This window comes from Lissotriton vulgaris, chromosome 3_1 (genome assembly GCF_964263255.1).
Source record: "Lissotriton vulgaris chromosome 3_1, aLisVul1.2, whole genome shotgun sequence".
Taxonomy (NCBI): Eukaryota; Metazoa; Chordata; class Amphibia; order Caudata; family Salamandridae; genus Lissotriton; species Lissotriton vulgaris.
Window position 1 is genome coordinate 1884111124 of NC_141689.1, and position 21998 is coordinate 1884133121.

Below are 21998 nucleotides of genomic sequence, written 5' to 3' on the forward strand. Positions count from 1 at the left end.
GCGCCATCGCCGAACATCCTGCTTCAGTCGGCGGAGCGGGGCATACAAGTTCCGCTCATAGCGGACCGAAGAGATCATGGATACATGGACCCCCAGATATTTAAAACCGTCTGTCGCTACCAGGATGGGAAATCTGCGCGGGAGAGGCGGTAGAGTACCAGCTATGGCATAGACACAGGACTTGGTCCAATTAATGACCAATCCCGAATTTTTACCAAAGGACGTGAGGACGTCGAATAAAACATTGAGTGATTTCTGAGGGGAAGTAAGATAAAGGAGGATGTCATCCGCATACAAGGAGACACGGTCCTCGAGGTCAGGGGACCATCGGATCCCTTTGATCGAGGGTTCCCACCGGAGCCACGCGGCAAGAGGTTCGAGCGCCAAAGCGGACAAAAGCGGGGAAAGGGGACATCCTTGACGCGTGCCACGGCCCAAGGGGAAGGGGTCCGAGCACCTTCCATTCACCGAGACCTGAGCTAGCGGCTGTTCATAAAGAAGCTTGACCCATGCGATGAAGTTAGGGCCAAAGCCAAATTTGGCGAGGGCCGCCCATAGGTAGGGCCATTCAATGGTGTCAAATGCCATCGTAGCGTCAAGGGAGGCGATCACTGCTGGCTCGGCGAGAATAGGAGCTCTCGCGAGAACACCGTGGAGCCTACGCAAATTAAGAGCAGTGTTCCTGTGAGGGATGAAACCGGATTGATCCGGGTGGATCAGGTCACAAATCACGGCAAGCATCCGATTGGCCAGCACCTTAGCGAGGATTTTGGGTTCCGCATTAAGGAGGGAGATGGGGCGGTACGAGGCACATTGGTCACGTGGTTTGCCATCCTTATGAATGACCACTATGGTAGCGAGGCGCTGCTCAAGGGGGAGGCATCCGGTCTCAACCGCCTCGAGAAACATGTGACGCAGGTGGGCGGCCATCTTGTCGGGACAAAGTTTGTAAAGTTCAATGGGGAGTCCGTTAGGGCCCTTTGCCTTACCCGAGCGAAGGGAACGGATTGCGAGGGCAATCTCGTCGACAGTAAAGGGGGCCTCCAGAGCGAGGCAATCCGCTTCAGACACAGTAGGCAAGGCTATGTCACGCAGGAGCAGCCTGGAGTCGGCCTCATCTCGATCACTAACAGGCGTATAAACCATGCGGAAGTGGTCAACAAAACACTCAACAACCTCACCCGGATCAGAGACATTCACACCAGAATCACGGACAATGGAGGGAACAACACGACTCGCACGCTCAGTCTTATCCAGCCACGCAAGAAGCTTACTAGCCTTGTCACCCACATCATACAGTCGACCAAGTTGATTGGACCGCATCAATTTAGCCGCGTCAGTGACACAGGCCTTATAGTCCGCTTGTTTCAATTCCAATTCATGCAACAGTGCAGGCGTGTCATTCCCACCCAACTCACTTTCGAGCGCAGTGATTTCGGTTTCAAGAGCCACAACAGCCTCCCTCTTGACCCTACGCTCAGTGGCAATGAGTGACAAGGCGGAGCCCCGAATAACCGTCTTGAAGGCCTCCCAGAGCACAGTGGGGGAGGTGACTGAGCCCAGATTATCTGAAAAATAGCAATCTATTGCCTTAATCACATCGGAGCGGAGCCGGGGGTTTTTAAAATGCCAGGGCGGGATCGGGGGAACTCTATTGCCAGGCAGACTACCCACAGAGATCGTAATCAGTAGGGGGGGGTGGTCCGAGATACCCCGGGGAATCTCACGAACAGTGGACAAAGTGGAGGCTAACATAAGAAAATAATCAATACGGGAGAGGCTGCCGTGCGCTCCAGAGTGAAAGGTGTATTGTTGGAGAGCAGGATGCAGTGAGCGCCAGACATCCACTAAACCAAAAGTGTCAGCCATTTCACTGAGCCACATCTGGGACTGTGGCAATACTCTGGGGGGTAGTCGGTCGCAGTCGCCGGACATGACAGAATTAAAGTCCCCGCCGAGGACCAACAAGCCATCTGGCAGCCCAAGGAGAGTCCTGCCTAAATCAGCATAGGTGGTAGCCTGCAGTCCCGGGGGGATATAGACAACAACAAACACTACCTGTTTACCCTCCCACCTCCCAGAGACAGCGGCATACCGCCCACGCCCGTCCAGGACAACATCATCAATAGCAAGAGCAAGGGAAGACTTCACCATAATACCCACACCCCGGGACCCCGAGGTGAAACCCGCATGCGCAACCAGTCGATAACCCCGGCGGTCTAAGGCCTTGCAGGCATTGCCAATCAAGTGGGTCTCCTGAAGGAAAACAACATCCGGGGCGTGGCGCCTCAAGAATTGCAGTACAATGCCCCGCTTAATCCTGTCGCCTAGACCATTTACGTTCCAAGAAAGAATCCGCATTTCACCCCCCCCCCATTACGACAAAAACATTCCACACCCACCCCCCAGCCGCACCCACCATGAACAGTAATTGCAAGATATGGAATACCATGAAACAGAGAACAGAACAAAATAAACGAAACACAACCCAGTCCCCAAACACCGACCCCAGAACCCAAACCCGTTACAACACCCCCCTCCCTGCACCCCTGCTGACTAAAAAGCCACCCCCAACTGCAGTGTGCCTGTCGCCCCATACGTCTACACAAAGAACCCCCTGAGGAGGAAGGGAGAAATCACCCGTTACCGCACCGCCACGGGCAGAGTCATTGGAGAATAAGTCAATATGTACAATACGTTGCATAGTCTCAATCGAAACCTCCAGGGCGTCTGTTACTCCTGGGCCGCTGCACCACCTTCCGCACCACCAGGGCCTCCGCTCCCAAAGTCCTCTGCCGGCAACGAGTCCAACCAGTCGGCTGCACGTTCAGGTTGATCAAAGAAATAGGCACGTTCCCGATATTCGATCCGGAGCCGGGCTGGGAACAGCATGGCATATTTCAGACCCCGGTCCCTTAGGCGACGCTTCACTCCCAGGAAACCTGATCTTTGCCGCTGCACTTGAGGAGTGAAGTCAGGGTATATTGAGACAGAGGCATTGTCATACTTCAGGGGTCCATGTTTACGGGCGGCCTGGAGGATGGCATCTCTGTCCCGGTAGTGAAAGAGCCTGGCAATGATAGGTCTCGGCGAGTTCCCCGGCTTCACTTGACCTCCGGGAAAACGATAGGCACGCTCTACGGCAAAGAACTTACTAAGTCCTGCCGGAGCCAGTTGGGCGACTATCAGTTCCTCGACCAAAAGGTCAGTCGCTACCGCACCATCCCCTTCCGGCACTCCGACAAGGCGTATGTTGTTTCGCCTGGCCCTGTTGTCATAGTCCTCCATCCGCCTGAGCAGTATGTCGTGCGACGCACGCAAATTGCCAATTTCGGATTGCGCCTCAGCCATGTCGTTCACAAGGCTCGACGTTTTAAGATCCAGTGCCTTCACCCGCTCATTAGTTTTGGCCAGGTCGGCCCGAATCAGAGTCACATCCACAGCCACCGTATCTATTTTGGTCACTACGGCTTCAAACTGTTGGCCCATGTCAGCCTTGAGTCCAGTAATGGCAGCCATAAGGTCTTGGAGCGACACTTCCGACGTAGACGATGTGTCCGTTTGGAGGCCCTCCGCACCCAAGCATACGGCCCCGGGGGAGCCTCTCGGCTGGGTGTAGCGTTCAATCATGTTAGTCTGGATCGTTCCCCCCCGGGAAGCAGCCTTCCGACGTCTTTCGGCCTCCGCTTTCGTCGCCATCTCGCAATCAGAGACTGCCGGTTAGCAAAGGAAGTGGCAGGCAGGTAGAAAAGTCTCGAAACTCCGATGCGCCACTGAGACAGAGGTGTAGCGGCCTCTTTACCAGTCCAATGGAGGAGCGTGCAGACTGAGAGGGCAGCAGGCAAGGCAGAGTAGGGGGAGACAGGAACAAAGGGAAGGAAACCGAAAGTGAAAGCAATACACCTCCGGCGGGCCAGATGCCAGGCAGCCGTTGTTGTTCAATTACAGGTCGGCCACAGTGGGCAGCCGAGTCCCCGGTCGCACCCGTGGGCAGGCCAGAAAGTTGCAAGTTGCAGAAAAGTGGTCCCCAAGGTCCGATTTCGACCGGAAAAGGATCAGTAGCATCAGCGAAGATAGCGCTGCAAAAGCCCGTCAAAATGACCAGGATAGGTGAAGGATAGATAAAGGAGGACGGCGCGGGTCTCGGGAGCTCTCTGCTCACGCGACCATCTTGGATGCCCGCGTAGCTCCTCCCCCAAGATTTGTCATAATTAATGTAGATTGTCCTAGTATGTTATGACGGAAAGTCTTAATTTTTATTAAAGACACAGAGGTGAGTATTATGCTTTCCGATCGTGCATTTATTATATTAGCAGCCAAGATAAGCACTGAAAAACTACAGTTGCCAGAGGGCCAAGGAAACCACTGGCCAATGGGAACAAACAGAACCAATAACCAATCAATCAGTCAATCAGTCATTTGTTAAGCGCACTACTTACCCGCGAGGCTCTCAAGGCGGTGGGGGGGAGGTGGGGCCGCTACTGATCGAACAGCCAGGTCTTTAGTGTCCTCCTTTAGTGTCCTCCTGAAGGTCAGCAGGTCTTGGGTCTGTCGTAGGCTCAGTGGGAGGGTGTTCCATGTCTTGGCAGCGAGGTGGGAGAAGGATCTCCCACCGGTGGTTGTTCTTTGGATGCGTGGGACTGTGGCGAGTGAGAGGTTGGCAGACCGTAGCTTGCGGTTGGGGGTGTAGAAGGAGAGCCGTCTGTTGAGGTAGGCTGGGACGGTCTTGAGGAGTGCCTTGTGTGCATGGATGAGGAGCTTGAAGGATATCCTCTTGTTGACGGGGAGCCAGTGCAGGTTTCTCAGGTGGGGGGTGATGTGGCCGTGTCGTGGTACATGGAGGGTCAGTCGTGCTGAGGCGTTTTGGATGGGTGGCTGTCTTTCTTGTATTTGTCGGGATCCATCTGTAGATCTTGCAGAGCATGCGGAGGGTGTTGAATCAGTAGGAGGAAACGGCGCTGACTTGCTTGGTCATTGAGAACGTTGAGTCGAGGATGATTCCCAGGTTGCGTGCGTGGTCGGTGGGGGTCGGGGCTGCCCCAGTGCCATTGGCCACTAGGAGTCGTCCCAGGCTGACGGGTTGGAGCCGAGGCTGAGGACCTCCGTTTTGTCCGAGTTCAGCTTCAGACGGCTGATCTTCAACCAGTCGGCGACGGCCTTCAGTCCTTCATGGAGGTTGGCATTGGCGGTGATGGGGTCCTTGGTGAGGGAGACGTTCAGTTTAGTGTCGTCGGCGTAAGAGATTATGTTGAGGTTGTGCTGTCGGGCGATGTGGGCAAGCGGGGCCATGCGTGCCAGCTGAGGGATGATCTCGGAGGCTTCAGAATGGAATGGGGGAGGCGGACGCTCTGGGTTCTGCCCGAGAGGAAGGAGTTGGTCCATTCCAGAGCCTTGTCTCAGATTCCTGCGGCGTGGAAGCGTGTGCGTAGTGTGCGGTGGCAGACGGTGTCGAAGGCGGCAGGGAGGTCTAGGAGGATGAGTGCTGCAGTCTCCCCGTTGTCTAGCCGGGTCCTGATGTAGTCGATGGCGGCGATGAGGGCAGTCTCGGTGCTATGGTTGCTGCGGAACCCTGATCGGGAAGGGTCCAGGATTCTGTTCTCTTCGAGGTATCGGGTTAGCTGTCTGTTAACGATTTTTCGATGACCTTGGCTGGGAAAGGGAGCAGAGAGATGGGTCGGAAGTTCTTGAGGTCTCTTGGGCCTAACAAATAGGAGAGCAGTACCAAGTATAACAGTAGTCCTGACTGCAAGCAGCCCTCTTTACGTTGGTGATCAGACTAGATAACATCCATAAACAGAAGGACAATAGAATAAACAATACAAAAGGCTAAAGTCCAAGCAAAGAGGTGTTGACCACAATCAAAAAGGGACATCCTTGAAGCAGTAGTGAGGGTCGAGGAATTGCTGATGGATGAATGAACATCATGTAGAAGAACAGAAGTCTTCCCGGAGTCGCTGTAGGGAGGGAGAGAAAATATATATATAATAGGTGTTGTTGTGGGATAATACTCGCCTCCGTGTCTTTAATAAAATTAAGACTTTCGACATAACATACTAGGAAAATCTACATTTTATGGCAAGACCGGAGGCTCATATTATGCTTGTTTAAAGCATATCAAGAACTAAAGAAGCAGCATTAACAACCGGTTTACAATAAAACATTTGAAAAACATTATCATTGGATCAATCTGCTGATCTCAGAATGTCCTCCAAACGAGAACCTGCCCAAAAAGCTTCAGAAGCCATGGTTCCCCTGGGTGAATGGGCACCAAAGACCAAAACATCAATGCCAGCCAGGGACATAACCCAGCGAACCCAACGGGCAAGGGTGGCAGAGGGAACAGGGTTATGGGGCTTGCGGAAAGAAATGAGAAGTTGGGAATGGGCGGACTTTCTGAGATCAAGGGTTCGTTGTTCATATATTTTAAGACATTGACCTACACACAATATAGGATGGAAAGGGAAATTAGGATAGAAACAGAGTTCAAATTTGTTTTTGTACGTTTGTTTATATGAAACATCACCCCAGAGGGGGTGAAATGATGAGAGGAAACATCCATTGCTTTGACATCAAAAACACGTTTAACAGAAACAAAACATAACAACATTGTAAGTTTACCAGAGAGCATTTTTAGTGAAAGTTCTGTATTATCTGGCCAATCAGAAAAGAGTTTGAGAACTAAATACTTAGCCAATGGAGCATTAGAGAATTTTACTCCTCTTAGCAGATGACAAATCAAGGGATGGGCTCCCGCTGGTTTGCCTTCAATCAGATTTAGTGATATTGCTGATCTACATAAATTGACAGTTCTGCAGGACTTACCTGTGCTGGCTTCAGAAGCCAGAGAGTTCATAATAAGATTTAAAGGTGCTGAAACGGGAACAATATATTTTCTCACACACCAGCTTGACCATAAACCCCAAGTGGATTTGTAAGCCTCAGTCGTTCCTGGAGCCCAGGCCCAGCTGAAGAAGGTTCTTGGGAAATGAGAAGGTCAGGTTGGGAACCCCCAAGACTTTCCATGCGGACAGAACCAAGATGTTTTCCAGAATGAGGCTGTGAGACTGACCCCAAAGGATCCAGAAGAAGATCTTTGCAGAAAGGAAGAAGGACTGGAAAGAACACCGCAATCTCCAACCGAGATGGGAACTAAATCTGAGACTGCCTGAAGGGGGTCACTATCACTAGAGATGCAAACTGGCATCTGACCTGAGCAAGGACTCTGTTGATCATGACAAAAGGGGGAAAGGCGTCCAATCTTGGAGGAAAGCATCTGTTGCCAGGGCTAAAGGGTACGGACGCCAACTGAAGAAACAAGGAAGTTGGGAATTGAGGTGAGAGGCAAAAAGATCGATATGAAATGGGGCCCATTTTTGACAAAGAGATAGAAAGACGGATGGAAGAAGCTTCCAGTCGCTGGAATCCCGCAGATAACGAGAGTGCCAGTCTGCTTCGGAGTTAAGATCGCCTGGGAGATACTCTGCAGTGAGAGAGATCTTGTTGAGAAGACAAAATTCCCGAAGACTCTGCTAACTCTGCGAGGGGTTTGGATTTTGTGCCACCTAGATGGTTTATGTAGCTGACCACAGAAACATTGTCCATGCGAAGAATAAAATATACAGTGCACCTTGAGTTTGCAAGGCTCTTGTGTGCAAAGGGGTCTACTAGCATCTCTAAACAGTTGATGTGCAATCTGGACTCCTCGAGAGACCATGTACCCCTAGTCAAATTTGGACCACAACGGTCACCCCAACCAGACAGGCTTGCATCGGATTCTAACACAAGATCTGGAGCAGAAGCGAAGATAGTTCGCCCATTCCTCGCATCTAAATGGTCGATCCACCATTGAAGTTCCAAACAAGACTCTTGGTCCAGAGAGATGAGATCTGAATAAGCTAGGCCTTGATGAAGATGACGAATCTTTAGACGTTGGATGGCGCGATAATGAAGAGGGCCAGGAAAGATCGCTTGAATTGAGGCGGAAAGCAGACCCACAATTCGAGCTAGAGATCTGAAGGAGATGAGAGAAGACCGAAGCACGTGAGAGAGTTCCGACTTTGTAGCCAAGACTTTTGACTGAGGAAGGTGAAGAGAAGCCATAGAAGAATCCACAGGAAAACCTAGGAAATCGAAGCACTGAGAAGGAATGAGCATGGATTTTTCGGGGTTCAAAAAGAAACCTAGGTCTAGAATAAGAGAGCAAGCGATGTTCAAATGAGACAACAGAGTTTGTTTGTCCGAGTTAGTTATCAAAATGTTGTTGAGGTAAATAATGAATCTGATCCCCTGGGACATCAGATAAGTGACCACCGGTCTCATGATCTTTGTAATGCACCATGGTTCTGACGAGAGGCCGAAGGAAAGGGAGCAAAACCGGTAAGTTACTCCTGACCACTAAAACTGAAGGAATTTCGTGTGGAGGGATGAATTGAAATCATAATATATGCTTTTGTAAATGTATTCTGACCAACTGTTGGAACCAAAGGTCTCTGGTTGGCACAGGTATGCACTTGTGACAAGCAAGGACCCTCAGCTCCACGTCAGGGCAAGGGAACAACTCCTTCGAATAACCCCTGCTCACCCTCTAGGCGCGAGCAGACAAGGCTAATCCTCAGGGCGATAGTAAGTTAAGCATTCATGATCACACACAGTAAACCCACTGACCCACCACAAAGGGACACCAGTCGTATGATTGTATCAAAAATACGTATACTTTATATAAAAGATAGATTCAAGCAGGATTATTACAAGACCAAATAACGTTTAGTAAACTTAGTCTTTCAATGTTCGTTGTTTAGCAAGGTACGATGACAGGGAAATAAGAACGTTGCGGACCCTGGATCCGATATGAACTCGGGACGGAGTTCAAGTGCACCTTGCTGGTGGAAGTCCGAGGCGTTTCAGGTGCGGCTTCTTGTGAGGGTGAACCCCGAACGAGGCTGACGGTTCTCCAGAGGATCTCTCCGGCTCAATCCCTCTCGAGGAGCAAGGTGAAGGACCTAGACTGTGGAGGGTTGCGGCGATCTTGGATCGGTGCAGCTCATGGGGCGAGGCGCCGTTCAGGCCTGCGGGAGGTACTACTTCTTAGCACGCCGGGTCGTACTCATGGATCTGTGAGGGGCGTCGAGTTCTCGGGCAGACGGGTGCAGCACCACGCTTCCGGTACCACGGTACGGGGAGGCCTTTCTTGAGGTGCGGCACGAGCCTTGGTATGCAGGAGCTCAAAGCGAGACAGTCGGGTACGTTATGACGTACGGACCGTCCGAGGCTATGAGATGCTCTCTGTGCAGATTCCGGCTGGAAAAGATGAGAGGTGCGAAGCTCGCTCCGTAAGCGGTGAGGTGACAGGAGAGCAGGCGGCCCGGCACTGAAGCTCCGAGCTGTCACGACCTGGGAGAGGGCGAAGGCGCTCGAGTCACAACTCTGGCAAGGGAATAAGAACTGAGGCCCAACAGCAGACGGGCACAAGCAGATAGAACCCAATGGTCCTGGGGTTCAGTTCAGGGGGCAAGCTCTCGATCAAGCCCTTGGAGATCGTTTCAGGCACAAGTCTACAAAGTCCTATCTGGTCCTTTCCTCTCCGTTCTCAGCAAGGCACCACTGCAGGCCAGTCTTAAAGGATACAGACTGGTTTCCGTCCTTCAGCTTCTCTTGGTCCTTCTAGTCAGGCAGAGGTTCGTCGTGGTCAAAACTGGATCTGATTTGTAAGGAGCGGAGCTCCTATATTTATACTGCATTTCTTTTATCTTTGCAGGCCAGGGGGCCTGAGCCTGGTTCAACCTGGTTCTGAAGTACTTTGTTGACAGGAAGCTGCCATCTTCTTTCAGGGTGCAGGGCAGAGACATCTCCAGGAGGTGGAGCCAGCATTGTGGTGGTGGAGCATAACCCTATTCAGAGTCAAGGACTACTCCGCCCGCCCATCCTGGTGTAAGCACCCCATTCACCACCTGAAGCACCCGACTATCCCCCGGGAATCTCCCAGCCCTGTCACTCACACAAACCCAGACAGCAGATACACATCCTGGCAGAGGCGGGCTGAACAGTTAGGCGAGCAAAGGCTAACTTTCTAAAAGTAGCATTTGCAAACACAGGATATTAAAATAAACCTTACTAAAGGAAGCATTTTATTATTCTGAGTTCAGGCACAATAAACTCGACTAGCTACCGTGTTCCCTGAGCCTGCCGGGACTATAGCGTGTAATATCTCCGACAGCTCATCTGGCCTAAGAGAACAGGTAGCCCTTCAATAGTGAAGAACAAGAAAGGGCGGTAATTCACTACTAGGACATGCCACACTCTAGGCTTGTCCTACCTTACGCTTACAATGCACCCTGCCCGTAGGCCTACCATAGGGGTGACTGATATGAAGGTGAGGGAAGGTTTCTGGGACTAGCGAGTGTGGGCACTTGCACAGTCAGCGTGACAGTACGGGACTGTATGCGGGGTCAGCAATGGTGGACCTGAGACATATTTTACGAGGCCGCTTCTGTGGGTGGCGCAACCAGCGCTGCAGGCCCACTTGCGGCATTTGTATCTACAAGCCCCGGCACGCCTCGTGCACTTTACTGGGGACTGACAAGAAACCAAATAATCCAATTGTGGAAATCAATTACACATACACTTTACATTGGGAGCACTTGCACTGCGGCACGGGTCGGCCGTGGCGCAGTGCCGTGAGCATCGTAAACACCAGAAAAACATCTGAGGCACATCAGCAAAAAGTGGAAGGGAAACTCACACCAAGGTACCAGGTCTAACACCAACCAATAGTTCATCCGAAGAGCATCTCTGAGATGGAGAATTGTTTCCATTTTAAAGTGACAATAAACCACAAATTGGTTGAACCACTTCAAGTTTATAACAGGACACATTTTCTTGCTCTTTTTGCGCATGAGCATCATGGAACTGAGAAAGCCTGAATGATCTAGAGGAGCAACAAGGATTGCCTGTTTGTGGAGCAGGGATTGACCCTCAATGGAAATTAGATTTGCCATGTCTGAAGAAACTACTGGAGGCGGAAGGAAAGATGTTTGGAAAGGTGGAGCATAAAACTCTATAAGATAACCTTGGATAGAGCTTAGGACCCACGGATTCGGTGTCAGGGCTTGCTACTTTTGAACAAACAGTCTTAAACGTCCCCCCACAGGAGGAAATCTGGGAGGCTTACCTTGTGGGGAATTGTTGTTCTTTTGACCTCGACCTCTGAAACCCCAACCTCTTTGGGGCTAGAATTGGGATTTGTAGTCTTTATAATTGGAGTTGGAAGGACCTCTGGAGCCTTGATTTTGATAGGAGCGGCCGGGAAAGTGACTCCTGCCTCTGCCGGCCCGTCGAAAAACCTGAGGAGAAATAACTTTCTTGATGGACTGTTGGGCCTTGTCAAGAGAAGCGAAGGTGATGGCAAATTTGACTAAAGAATCTTCAAACAGAAGGCGTCAGTCTTAATTCCAGGATCGAGAGTAGCCAAATTACCCAATTTGGGGTTTTGTTTATTAAGGAGGCCTTTACAGCGTTTGTGGATGATAGCCGAATTGGCATTTCCTAAGAGACAAAATGCTCTTTGTACCCATAAGGAGATATCCTGAGGATCCAAATCCGAGCGATCCAGACACGCGGATTCCGCCAAATCAAAAATGCTTGCAAGGGGCACCTCAATATCCAATAACTTGTCTTGACACGTGGACCAGGCCCTATCTGCTCCCTTACGGGGTCTTTCCCGAACTTTGAAAAGAAAGTTACTAAGAGCTGATCAATAGCCAGAGTGATAGTAATGTTAGAAGGCAAAGAAGGCTTAGGGCATTCTGACTTCAACCTGGACCTGGAGGAATTGTCCAGCGGGAGGCGAAGTCTAGCAGAAATGTAATCACCTACATGGGAAGCCGGGAACCACTCCGTAGAGTTAGGATGATGAATCAAAGCAGGGTCAAACACATAGGCGTGCCCTTAGAATCCAAGACAGGAGTGAAGGAAAAAGCATTCAATTTGACTTTTTTAGGAGAGGGCGGAGAAGAGACATCAAAAATGTCAAATAAATCATCAGCGTCATTCATATCATCATCGTTGTCCAAAATCTGGGAAATAACCAGTCTTTTAGGTACCATCATGTTTTTAGATTTAACTTTACATTTGCCATCTGAAACAAAATTCCTCTCCTTAGTAGAAGGCCTGGGGGGCACCACGTCCTCAACCTTGCGCGAGGAAATCTTGCTAACCATACGTGACGCATCAGATAAATCATGCTTAGAATTGGAGGGTACTAACTTCTTTTTTCTGCTATCCCCCGCAGAATGGGCCAAAGCTTTAGACATCAGTGATAGCATAGAGTTTTCCATATTTTTGGAAAAACTTTTCATGGAATTTTCCACTGCATGTTCCACAGAAGAATTTATAAAAACATTTAAATCATTTTTGAAGGCTTCACCTTCATCATTTTGCATGTCAAAGGAGGGAGAGCTGTCAATCTCCATAATACACAAAAGAGTGAGAAAATACTTGAAGGGAAAAGGTTAACTAAGCCCAAAACCAGGCACCGCCTATGGGCATCAAAGGGAAATCTCAAGGCAGAGAAAAACACTCCAGTGGAGCGCAGAGGGAAAACGGAGTCCAACAGAACAGGAAGCCAAAAACAAGGTGAGGAGAAAAGGGGAAAAATGGTCACTGCGCGACACGTAGAACAGCCGGCAACGCTCGTGCGGCAGGAATAGATTAATTACAGGCACATGGAGGGGGCAAAATGGACTACAGAGCACTGAAAGTACAAGCATTAAGAGCGCGTTAAACCCCAGAATACACTAAATAGGAGTCACCAACATTAAGATATAGCACAAGAATGAAAATTTATGAATATGAAGAAACGTACTATTCTGACTGCGAGCAGCAAGAAAAGAGGGCTGTTCGCAGTCAGGACTACCGGTATACTTGGGACTGCTCTCCTATTGGTTACTGTTATTGGTTCTTTTTGTTCCCATTGGCCAGCAGTTAGCTTTGCCCTCCGTGATCAGCAGTTTTTCAGTGCTTATCTTGGCTGCTATTATAATAAATGCAAGATCAGAAAGCATAAATTGAGCCTACGGTCTTGCTATGAAATTCTCATGCTCCAAGAAATATCCTAATCTTCTTACATTCAGAGTCTAAGGCAAGCAAGCACATGAATTAACACGGAGGCCCAGATGAATAAAACATTCACGCAATGCAGCACAGCACCCAATGTTGCTGCCCTGCATTCGGTGAGAGGGAGAGATCTGGATGGTGCCATTTCTACCAAGATATTGCAGTATCCTGCTCCCTCCATATCGCTGGCGCACAATAAGACTATCCATTGCCATGCACACCCTTGCGCTATAGTGAAAAGGTGTCTGTGTGAGTCTAGCATAGGTTTTATACTTTAAAGTTGTCCTTCCAGCACAAAATACTATGCCTAGACAAACTTTAAAACTTTTCCCACTTCAGATGCGTGCTGTCCAGTGCAGCACACAAGCATAGTTGAAACGTTAGCTAAAACAAAAGCATTTCTTCTTTTTAATGCCTGCTTTCAAGTGGCATTAATTTTTTTGCTCAAACCCTGTCTATCGTTAGTTAGTATGGGTTTTACATAGAAACCATGGGTGTCAAAGGGGCATTTCATGGGTGGAACCCCTATGTACCACCCATGAAATGCCCCTTTGACACAAAATAATGTAAGGCAATACTTTGCACTGTTTTACGTTACTTTCAGTGAACTTTCCGGTGCAAAACAAATTTTGCGTTGAAAAATGTAAATTAAAATAATGTCCATATCATTCTCACACTGATGTACCTGTGAATAGGAAGGAAGATATATTTTGGAACATAAGAAGAGCATAAGTTCTCACATGAATGACACTTCTGATTCCAACCAAGATGTCTTGTTTGCAATGGTGGTGCTAAAATGCTGTTGAAAAGTAAATCGGTTTGTAATAGTCATGCACCAGAGTTCATTAGACTGAAATCAATATGTGTTTAAAGCAAATGGGCTATATTATTAAGACTGCCGAAGAATTGTATATGTACAGATACCAACATTAAATATTTTTTCCAAAGTCTTCCATCAGAACATTACTAAACTTTGTCAAAAGGTAAAACTTCTTAAAGCCATGCAGTGGAAATGTGAAGTGCTTAACATACAGTCCTCCCTGTTAATCTTTACATCAAATATGATTAAAAACAAAACAAATATTAATTATATCAATGTTCACATTAGTAAGTCTGCCTGAAATTCAACGGCCATAGAACATAAAGACATGAGTACTGCCAGCCACTGACCAGATGTCAGTGGATTATGCTAGCATTCAGTCATACAGGTAGAGTCAGAAGGTAACCTTTAGTCTCTAGTTAAATTCACACTGCAAAATGAGACTGAAAGATTAAAATATTCTGGTGTATTGACAGTCACCGTCCATTGTACTTTTGAAAGTCACAAAGGGTCAGTGATAAAAACACAATTTCTTGCTGAAAAACCATTGCCAGCATTAATGTAGGTCTGAATGCGTACAACACCACCTATGTGGAAGGTGTCCTTAATTATGTTTTTGGATTATTGAGGAGTGAAGAGGAGTGGAATAAGCCCTGTCACTTATTGTCAGTCATCTGCTTTGCTACACATAGAAATAGTTACTCTGTGCACTTAGGCCATGCTTGTCCAAAAAGATAGCACTCAATATTACACTCTGAGAATTGTATTTCCCAACTTTAAATTCAAGTAAGTTGTCAAATTTCAGCAAGCTACATCAGTGTAGATGGTAAGACCATCTGTAGACTTAGAAAGCAATGTCTGCAAAAGAATTGTGAAACTTCACAACTGTGTCCATTGTAGAATTTGATTTAAAGTGTTATTTTATATGTCAGTGAGACAAAAACACCATAACCAGTGAAATTTTGTAAAAAGAGATAAGCATAAAACACAGAAAGGGGTGCAGAATGAGACTTAGAAGGTCTTTACCTGTCTGGTTGTAGGCAGATGTATTTCTGTATCCTTTAGGGCCTATTTATAATATTTTTGTTTATTTGTTGATAAAGAACACATTGACTTCCTCCATCTAATCCTGTGCCACCTACCTCTGGCTGTCTTCTTCCCTTATTAACTCTCTTTCCTTCTCCACTGCACCAACAATTACCAAAGAATTACCCAGAGAGACCGTCTTTGCAACCTTACTCCCTGATCCTGCCTGCCTGTTCCATCAGCCAGGCCTCTGAATGGTCTTCTGCACTTGTCATCAGGCTAACCCATTTTGTAATCTCCATTGATTTCTCCACCCTTGCCCTCCCCACAATCCCAATTGAGCTCTCTTCTCTGGTCCAGCCTGGGGCTCTCTCTATACCCTCTTACTCCTACTGTGTTTGAATCTTGATTAGCCCACTCCCCCATTTTAAAGCCCAGGCTATGTCACTTTGAGTTGTTCAAGTCTACTTTCACCTGACTTTGTCTATGTGTGTACTCTAATTTGCATCTCTCCATTCCAATGCCTAGGGTTGCTGTCTTAGAGCTACTGTCCCCCTCTTGTTTCTGGCACCTCCTATGCTATAATTTGCTTTGTTTCTATGCCTGTGACTGCTTCCAGTTCTCTAACCCTCCTTTATCTGCCCTTTCCTATGTCCATACCCTGATTTTTCTTTATACCAAGGACTACTTCTTTGAAGCTCTCTTCCCACCTTTCCTTTGTTCCTGCTCGTGTCTGTACCCTTCTGAGAAAAGTTTGGTTGTTGGCTGACTGGGATGTCAGCTCTGGTCAAGAAAAATATTCAATCCTTTTCAGGGTGAACCACAAAAAGTCACTAAAATAACTTGTGCTTAAACCCTGGGTAGCTTGACACATTAAGCTGCAAGGCTTAACTTAGTGGTAATATGTAAAGTATTTATGCAGCACAGAAACAGTAATAAAGATAACACACAACAGAAGAAAAATTCCACACCCATTTACAAAAATAGAGTATATTCTAATGAATTATATTACACCAAAATGACAAAACTCCAATCAGTAGAACTGGAGTTATGAATTTAAAATATTTTGAATAAAAACTAGTGCCACAAACATCAAAGCGCCAACCGTGGACAACTAGTTGCTTGATAGTGGGTCAAAGTTGAAAAATATGGCCTACCGCGATGGGGTGCATTTCAGAAACAAGATGTGGATTGGGCCAGATCAGTGCTTACCTTTGAACTTGGAAGACATTTTAAGAAAAATGTCCCAAGAAGTTATAATTGAGCGGGCAAGGTTGCAGGCTGTGTCTGCAGAGGAAGCATCATTACAGGGGAGCCTTGGGTCGAAGCTGTGGTGAAGATTTCTATGTTCAGACTTAGTCTCTTTTTTGGAAATTGTAAATCTCCAGCGGGTCAAGGCAGAGGGCTGTAGACAAAGACAATTCCATGAGGACATATGCCCCTTTGGTGAAGGACTGATGAAAGTTGCGAAGTCAATCCCAGAGGCGATGCTTCTCAGGTGGATAGGCTAGCAGATAGTCTAGCTCTCCTCCTAGTTCTCAGAGCAGTTTTTGGACAAAAATGTTCCATGTCCTCATTTTTGGGAGTTGGCCATCTGGGCACCTTTAATACCACAACCAACAGTCCAGGATTGGTGGGACACCACTTCGGGGTTCAGGTCTCACTCAAGCTGTATGAGTGGTGGTTTTAAGATGGTGGGAGCCTATTGTGTCCTTGTTGCTCTTGTATTCAGACGTCGAAGCACACCTGGGACACACTCGGTGTCACTGGGTGGGCCGATGATGAAGCATGCCACCAACCAGGTGGGTGAGGGCTTCATGAACAACCAAAAGGGTTTGTACCCTGTCTTACAGTCTTGAGTCTATGTAAATTCACATAGATAGGTTAGTTCTTACTCAAACATCTTGTCATTACATTCATTCATGGAAAATTAAGTATAGCAATTTTAAAAACTGCAGGTTTGGTGCACAGTTTGTTGTATTTTATGCTGTCCTTTCGTCTATCATATTTCAAACATAGACACGTAGGCATGAAGTCTTTAGGTAGCAATTCCACTTCTGAGAGGCTGCCATTGATATGGCAGTGTCGGCCATACCGGCTTGCAGGTATTTTCGGAGTATAACCCTTCTGATGTCATGTCAGGCTCTCTGTCGATGGAAGCCACACAGCACTGGGTGGAACCAATCAAGACAGATCTGTTGATCCGAAGGCCAGTAGAGCTGTGGTAGAGTTGCTGAATTGTAGATGCACCTGTGAGCCCTCCATTGCAGGACCATTTGTGTCTGATATGCAAGTAAAAGCAGCAGAAACTAATGGAAATGACATGTTAATCAAATATTGAGTCAGTGTCCCTGGGCAGGCAGTACGGCTGGGATAGAGTCAGTCACATTGTGGGTCTTAGACATAGTAAATTATATGATAGGTCAGTGACTTTGTAGAAGATTTGAGATAAAGGTGGTGAAAAACTCCACTGGTGACACAGAAGGAAGGCTATAGCAGGGTCAGATTCAGTAACAGGCTAGGTCGATGTCTCAAAGAGGTTAGCACATCTACGCATGGTAAGTCATCTCTGCTGCCTTTCATTACTGAATGTTGATGGGGCTGGGGTGCGGTCAATAGTGTATGAGACCATACTGTGTGCAGCTAGAGGGGAGCTGGTTGTGCAAGATTACCCACATGCCAGGTCAACGAAGTTTGATTGATGCCTCTTGATTGTTGGCAGAGCTTAGATACTGTCTCCTTCGGTTTAAATTGGGGACTCTGAAAGCTGGATGTGCTTTGGTGGAGACACTCACATGTCAGGTCAGTTCCTCTGTAGGCCACTCACATGTCAGAGGAGTACCCCAGAGAAGGCTGTGGGTGTCAGGCTAGAATTTTGCAACCTTTGTTTTATCTCTAAGAGTATGGGGAAAGACATAGGAGTTTTTCAGTCAGAATAGTAACTTAAGAAGCTGCAGTGCCAGTTCAAACCACATTTCACTGTATTGAACACTTGCTTTCATTTGTATTCATAGGCTTTACTTTCTCTTTGTGTCTTAACATTAACTTTGACTACTAAAGTCTTTAGATCTTAGATGATTTGGTTAGTTTCCAAAAATTCCTCACCCACCGCACTGTCTTTGATGGTTTTGTGAGCCCATGTCCATGGAAATGCATTCACTTATGCAGAACTTGGCAGGTTTTACCAACATAATAAAACCTGTCCTAACATTTCATAGATATGGTTAAACATACCACATTGTTTGAGGCCATTGTTTCTAGCCTTTCTCACTTTGCTGTATCCTGATTGTATCGTAAGTGTGAATTTTCTCAACGGTTAGGCTCATATTTTCTCTAATATTATTCCGTTCTCCATTGTATGCACATGAAATGTGCTTCTTCTCATATGTCACTTGAGATTCAGTGGTTTTTAACACGTCAGGTGGGACATATCTGCAAAGATCTCTTGAATTATTTGTTATTACTATAGTATGGGTTGTAATTCCTTGGCAATATTGAGCAGGGCTTTAAATGTGGTGTTATATCACCGTCCTCTTTTGCTTTAAAGAGGTCCCTTAAAGGAACGATGGTTGCTTTGTGGATTTGCTTAACCACAAATATTCGTTTGTACCAATGGTTTGGGAAGCCAGATCTCAAATCCTTTATACTTTCATCTTCTTGAATATGTTGGAGATATCGAGTTGTATCATAGACCTTGACTAAAATTGTGGGATGCTTTGTGCACTTCACTAAGGAAAACAAACCTAGAAGTCAATGACATTAAACATTGCATAACTTATGCCTCTGTCATGCATTGATTATGACCTCTTGTATGCAGTAATGAAATGCAGTGATGAAATTATATATGACATTATTGATGACGTCACTGATGACATCTCAAATGACATCATTAAAGATATCACTGAAGGCATCACTGATTATGCCACCCATGTTGAATTTGCTGTAGATATTTTAGATTTCTTCAATGTTGTGGACGATATTTATTGACGGACATTATATGAGTGATATTCTCTTATTAATTACTTATTTTGGATCAATTGGCTTTGTTACATTATTTTAAAAAAATGCATTGAATAGATATGTATTGGCAAGTGTCATACGTTGTAATAAGCAGCCGGATCTCTTGTTGTTTAACAGTTTTATATTAATATATTGTTTATATAGACATATGTTGTACTGTGTGTTTTAACGTAATGAGGCAGATCGATAGGTTTTTATGCCATGTACTCTGTGCTAGAGGTTGATAAGGTATATTTTTATACATCTGTTTAAGCTTGTATATTGAGTAAATGTATTTGTTTGCTTGTGTTTAATGAGGGATATATGATCGATTGACACTGGTGGAGTGGCCATATCACATTGTTGTGTCTGTATATGATAGCACATATATTGTAGTAGCAAGATGAGTGTTTCACTTGTTACAGAAGTTCTGTGGTACAATATGGCGGTCGTTCCATTTAAAGAAGGTGATTGTGTGACAATGCTAAATGTCGAGTCATTGGCCATTTTTTGTATAAGGTTTTATAACCCTGGCTCTGGGTCACAATAATGCATTCGTTTTAATCGTTTTTAAATGCTTGTAGATGCATTAACATTATGCAGAGTTATATTTCTGGAGTAGAGGTTACACTTTTGTTACTTGGTGAATTTATATTGACATTTTATATGTAGAGCTATTAATGGTTTAATAACTCTATAACAAATAAGCAATTCATTTGTGCAGTACTTTAGTTAATACATTGCATTAACTATAAAAGCGAAAAAAAAGCTGCACCACATAAGAAGGACAGAGGTGATACGTTATAATAAGTTATATCACAATTAGAGAGTAAGAAATTCGGGCACAATCCAGTTGCGTTTCTTCCTTTATTGTTGCATCAATGGAAATTCATTAAAAACATCAGCCAAAGCCTACAGCACCTGGTATTCCCAGCCAGATACTAACCATTTCCGACCCTGCTTAACGTCTGAGATCAGATGAGATCAGGTGCTTTCCGGGTGGTTTTAGCCATAGGGCCACTGCCCATTCCCTGGTGTTTCATATTAACATACATTAGGTATGTAGATACTGATTTTCTCAATAAAACAGAAAGAGAAGAGTGGTACAGTTGGATTATGTAATTAGTGATGTCATTTGAGATGTCATCAGAGATTACACCAATGATGTTATGTAACATTTAATCAGTGATTTCATATGTGAGGTCATAAGCAGTGCACGATGAGGGTGATCAGTTTACCTAACCATAACTGGCATATGTCAGTGCTTTCTATGTATTCTTTTACACCAGGACTGTATGGTCACTGTACTTTTTTCAATTTATATGTCTTCTTACCATAACTTTATATTAACTGTACTTTTTCAGTGATTTTCAGAAGTTATTTTTAAATGTACGTTATACTATTTAATGAGTTCCAACCATAACTTCATTTAAAATGTTTTTAAGTGAATAGATAGAGATCCTTACGTTGCCTTGGTCGTGAGCTTCATGAATCATATGTTTTAATTTCTAGGATTATCAACCCTGCAAGCTGTGCTGGATTCTGCAGCAGAGAAAAAGTGGCTGGTGACAGCAATCAATGTAGGGAACATTAATAATGACAGAAAAGATGAAACATACCGATCACTGTTCCAAGACTTAGAGATCAAAAAGGAAAGGAGAGTGATCCTGGACTGTGAGAGGGACAAAGTGAATGACATTGTGGATCAGGTATGGCACACCTCTTTTTTCAGTTTGTGAATACACATGTGTGAAGTGTGTGTATGGTTAGATGTAGAGATATATAGTTGACAATCATATGTAAGCTAAGGCAGATGATTCTCCTTTCAATATAAGAAAATCTTGTTGTGAAGGTTTGATTGAAAGCTATGAAGCCACTTATTTGAATGTATGACCCAGCTTACAAACCGTATTATCCCTTGTACACAATTCCTGTTGTTAATTGTGCACCCCATACATACTGATACCACTGGATGCATTTTTAAATCCTCTCTTTCATCTCTGTGTGAATTTGATATGATGTGGTATGCTGTTTGACACCAGGCTGGTCTAACCTGGTACACATTATGCTGGCAAAAGCCCCTGTGGTGCATTATTTTGTGAAACAGTTATAATCAGGATTTGGCCATGTACGAGCGTTTGTACATGAATCAAGACTTGCAGGGCAGTTGGAAAGAGGACTTGGGGGCATATTACCAAGGCAGGCGAAATGAAATTATCGACGCTTTTGCGGCCGTTTTCGGCCTCAAAGCGACGATAATTTCTTCACCCTATTAGCAAGCTGTCGCTAACATCAGTTAGCGACAGCTTTTAGGTGATAGCGATATTTATCGCTAATGACATGCAAAGTGGGCGTACCCAACCTGTTAGCGACTGAAAGCAGTCGTTAACATCGCTATCGCCTATCATCAACGCAGGTCCCTGTTAGCGATAATGCCTGAATATCTCTGGATCTCCAGCGATATTCACGCATTTCACCGCTATCGCCGGATATTTTATCGCTTTGGAGATAAACGTTCCTAATAGCACGTTATCTCTGCAATAACATCCGGCAATGCGCAGCGATAAAAAAAATTTGCTAAGCTTATTTAGCGATAAATATCCCTAGTTGTTGATAATATGCCCCATAGTTTGTAATGACTTCAAGGTTTCACCCATAGACGTACTCTTAAAAGTACATATTTTGCAAATATTTTACACATATTGAATAGTTTCACCTCAGAGAAATGATTTCTCGTTTGACGAAACTCCTTCCCCAACACCTTCGGTGAATACTATGGTGTCTCATCACTTTTCTGAAAGGGCCCCTTCAGATGCCTTTAAGAAGCATAGACACACTTTGACACACTTAAATGTTTGTAGATGGCCACAAAAATTCACAGGGCCACCCAATGCCTATTTCCCAGTCCTCTTCCTCCATGTGAAAAACCTCACCATGCTGGCAGATTTTTAGATTTTGTAAGAGTAATGTATGAGATTAAAATCCAAAGAATGTGTGATTCTGTGTATTAGAATGGTGAATTTGTACATAAAAGTTGCTTTTC

General features: G+C 45.7%; 1 protein-coding gene across 6 annotated transcripts in view; it reads left to right on the top strand.

The window, feature by feature from the left end:
• GRIA2 (glutamate ionotropic receptor AMPA type subunit 2) overlaps positions 1-21998 on the top strand; it is a 531232-nt gene that overhangs the window by 265678 nt on the left and 243556 nt on the right. For all 6 annotated transcript variants that reach the window (XM_086962351.1, XM_086962349.1, XM_086962346.1 and 3 more), the window contains exon 4: positions 20468-20664. In XM_086962351.1, the coding sequence (XP_086818477.1) occupies positions 20468-20664 (197 nt within the window). The remainder of the gene's footprint in view (positions 1-20467; positions 20665-21998) is intronic.